Source organism: Ananas comosus, unplaced genomic scaffold (genome assembly GCF_001540865.1).
Source record: "Ananas comosus cultivar F153 unplaced genomic scaffold, ASM154086v1, whole genome shotgun sequence".
Classification (NCBI taxonomy): Eukaryota; Viridiplantae; Streptophyta; class Magnoliopsida; order Poales; family Bromeliaceae; genus Ananas; species Ananas comosus.
The window spans coordinates 1-3695 of NW_017893565.1; the positions used below are offsets into that span (position 1 = coordinate 1).

The 3695-nt window shown below is 46.4% G+C and overlaps 1 protein-coding gene across 1 annotated transcript; it reads left to right on the forward strand.

Moving 5' to 3' along the window:
• Positions 1–168: 168 nt before the first annotated feature.
• LOC109706324 lies at positions 169–2122 on the forward strand (the record flags this gene model as incomplete). Its single annotated transcript, XM_020227103.1, has 2 exons — positions 169–560; positions 677–2122. Coding segments are annotated over 2 exons (1838 nt in total), but the record flags the coding sequence as incomplete, so codon positions are not given.
• Between the last annotated feature and the right edge of the window lie 1573 nt (positions 2123–3695).

Genomic DNA, 3695 nt, shown 5'->3' on the forward strand with positions numbered 1-3695 from the left:
TTAGTAAGTCTCTAATGTTAATTAGGGGCTGATCCAAGTGTTATTTATATGCAACTAAAAAGAGTTATGTTGGTGGCCAACAACATAAAGCTAAGGGTTGAGTATAAATACGCTTGATTGCTTTCGCCTGATTGGTTTTGTTTTACTAATGTGAATGGTTCGTTTCAGGAGAAATGCCACCGCGACGTGTTACGAGATCCACTCCGGCATCACCTTATGAGGTGCCAGAGCAGTCTGGATCTGATGAGGTTCAGGAGTTGCATGCTCAGATGAGCGCGTTAGTCGGGGCTATGCAGAGACAGGAGGAGCATATAAAGAGTCTACAGGATCTAATGTCGCGACAGGCGACAACAGCAGCACCTGGGAGTCGTGAGGTACCTGTATCTGAGGCGCCGACGACCGTGCCTCCTGCTCCGCCGACTGTTCCTCTAGTGGTTTCTGGGCCCACTGATTCTGACTTGACTGCGACAGAGGCCGAGCGCGTGCGATTTGTAAAGGTACTGGAGGCATTTATGCGGTTTAATCCGCCTATGTTTGACGGGAAAGAAGCAGATCCGTGGGTATTGGAGACATGGTTTACAGCGATGGAGGCATTATTTGAGACATTTACACTTTGGAAAGGGACAAGGTGCTGTTGGCAGCGCACTGTTTTGACAAGGATGCTCAAATTTGGTAGCAAAAGACCAAGAAGAAGCGGGCATCACACCTACCACCGCTTACTTGGGAGGAGTTTCGAGAGATGTTATTTATGGAGTACTTTCCCGACAGCGATAAAAGGAAAATGAAAGAAGACTTTCGCAAGTTGAGACAGGAAAACCGTTCGGTACGGGAGTATGAACGAGAATTTACTCATTTGGTGAACTGTGTGCCTGGTATGGTTCATACGGATCGAGATAAGACGGAGTACTTCGAGCGAGGGTTACGACCTGACATATTCAGGACAGTCAATGCTCTGAAGTTGAAAACTTTTGAGGAAGTTTTAGATCGAGCTCTTTGGATTGAGCACGAAAATGCGATTGCGCGTGATGAACGCGAATCGTTTGAAAGGGAACGAGAAAGGAAAAAAGGGAAGAAGAGGACCACTAGTGGTGCTGGGGGACAGTCGAGCTCTAAACGGCCCCCTCGGTATCCACGTTCCCAGCAGAGGTATCAGGGACCGCAGAGATGTGCGATTTGCGGCGGGAATCATCGGGCGACGGCTTGCTCACAGCGGGAAGGTAAATGTTTTAAGTGTGGACAGCCGGGACATATGATTCGGGATTGCCCGAGAGGAGCATCATCTGCACAGTCGACAGCTTCAGCCCAGTCACCCTCCAGACAATGTTCTGGTTTACCACCTGCTATGTCAGCTGGGCGTACTTTTGTGCCGCGTCAGTACGAGCCACCCCGACCTGCATCGAGTACCCGTACAGAGACACCTCGATCTGCGCCGAGTGGACGTGTATTTGCAGCTCAGGCAGAGGATCCTGCCGTGGTCGATGATGTCGTGGCAGGTATTGTTCTACTTTATGGTATTAGATCTCGTGCATTATTTGACACTGGTGCATCTCATTCATTTATCAGTAGTTCATTTGCTAAAACACATGATATTGAGATTTCGGATAGACCAGATGCCTGGTGGGTCTATGCTCCTGAGCACACGTTTAGTGTTCACGAGGAGTGTGCGGCGTGTCCAGTACAGATTGGAGATTGGATTATGCCAGCTGATTTGCTAGTGTTGAAGCAAATGAAAGGTTTTGATATAATCCTTGGGATGGATTGGCTTACAAAGTATTATGCCACGATTGATTGCGAGAGTAAAGTTATTACTTTTTGTGAACCCGAGCAGAATGAAGTTGTATATCGAGCGTGCAAGAGTTCGCTCTTTGTACTGACTGTATCGTCGACGAGGGCGAGAAAGTTGATTAGTAGTGGATGCACAGCCTATTTGGCGACTGTAGTGGAGACTCAAAAGGAACTTCCAGTACTGAGTGACATTCCAGTGGTTCGAGAGTTTCCTGATGTATTTCCTGCGGAGTTACCGGGATTACCGCCAGATCGGGAAATTGAGTTCGTTATCGACTTGGTTCCCGGAACGACGCCAATTTCGAAGGCTCCGTACAGAATGCACCTGCTGAGTTGAGAGAGTTGAAAACTCAGTTGCAGGATTTGATGGATAAAGGCTTTGTGAAGCCTAGTGTGTCACCGTGGGGAGCTCCAGTTCTGTTTGTGAAGAAGAAAGACGGAACGCTTCGTCTTTGTGTTGATTATCGTGAATTGAACAAGATCACGATCAAGAATAAATATCCGTTGCCACGAATTGATGACTTATTTGATCAGTTGCAAGGTTCACGGGTATATTCGAAGATTGATCTTCAATCAGGTTACCACCAATTGAAGATTAAACCAGAGGATGTGCACAAGACAGCGTTTCGCACTCGTTATGGTCATTACGAGTTTACAGTGATGCCGTTTGGACTGACCAATGCCCCTGCAGCGTTCATGGATCTAATGAACAGGATCTTTAAGCCGTTGTTGGATCAGTGTGTGGTGGTATGTATAGATGATATCCTGATCTTTTCTCGAAGTAATGAGGAGCACGAAGAACACTTGAGAACAGTGATGCAGATTCTTCGAAAGAAACAATTATATGCCAAATTGAAGAAGTGTGAATTTTGGCTGCGAGAGGTTGCATTTTTGGGGCATGTGATTTCTGAGGGTGGTATTTCTGTTGACCCAAAGAAAGTGGAGGCAATTAAAGATTGGCCTCGCCCGACGACTGTTCCAGAGATCCGCAGTTTTCTTGGACTTGCGGGATATTATAGGCGGTTCGTGGAGGGATTCGCGAAGATTACTACTCCACTAACGCGTCTTACACATAAAGGAACTAAATATGTTTGGAGCGAAGAATGTGATCGTAGCTTTCGGGAATTGAAAGAAAGGTTGACTTCGACTCCTATTCTGGCCTTGCCGATTTCAGGGGAGAGTTTTGTGATCTACAGTGACGCTTTCTACAGTGGACTGGGGTGTGTGCTTATGCAGGGTGGTCGAGTGATTGCTTATGCGTCTCGCCAGCTGAAGAACTATGAAAAGAATTATCCTATTCATGATTTGGAATTGGCAGCGGTGATCTTCACGCTGAAGTTGTGGAGACATTACCTTTATGGCGAGCATTGTGAAATCTATACAGATCACAAGAGTCTGAAGTATTTATTCACCCAGAAAGAATTGAATATGCGACAACGCCGGTGGTTAGAATTGTGGAAAGATTATGATGTTAATATTCTATACCACCCAGGAAAGGCGAATGTGGTTGCTGATGCATTGAGTAGGAAGTCAGTGGAGAACTTGGCTATGATGATCACCCATCAACCGTCGTTGCAGAATGAACTGCGACGGTTTGATCTTGAGGTAGTAGCTCCAGATATACCAGCTATTCTTGCCGCCCTAGTTGTTCAACCGACTTTATTGGAACGGATTAAAGATCGGCAATCTTTAGATCCGTATCTCCAAAAAGTGCGGTGTGAAGTTGAGAGCGGGCGAGGGGATGATTTTACAGTAGGATCTGACGGTGCACTTCGGTTTCGCAACCGGTTGTGCGTACCCAAAGACGAGGAGATGCAGAGGGCTATACTACAGAAAGCTCATCAGTCACCTTATAGTGTACATCCAGGTGGCACTAAGATGTACAAAGATCTTAAAGTACATTATTGGTG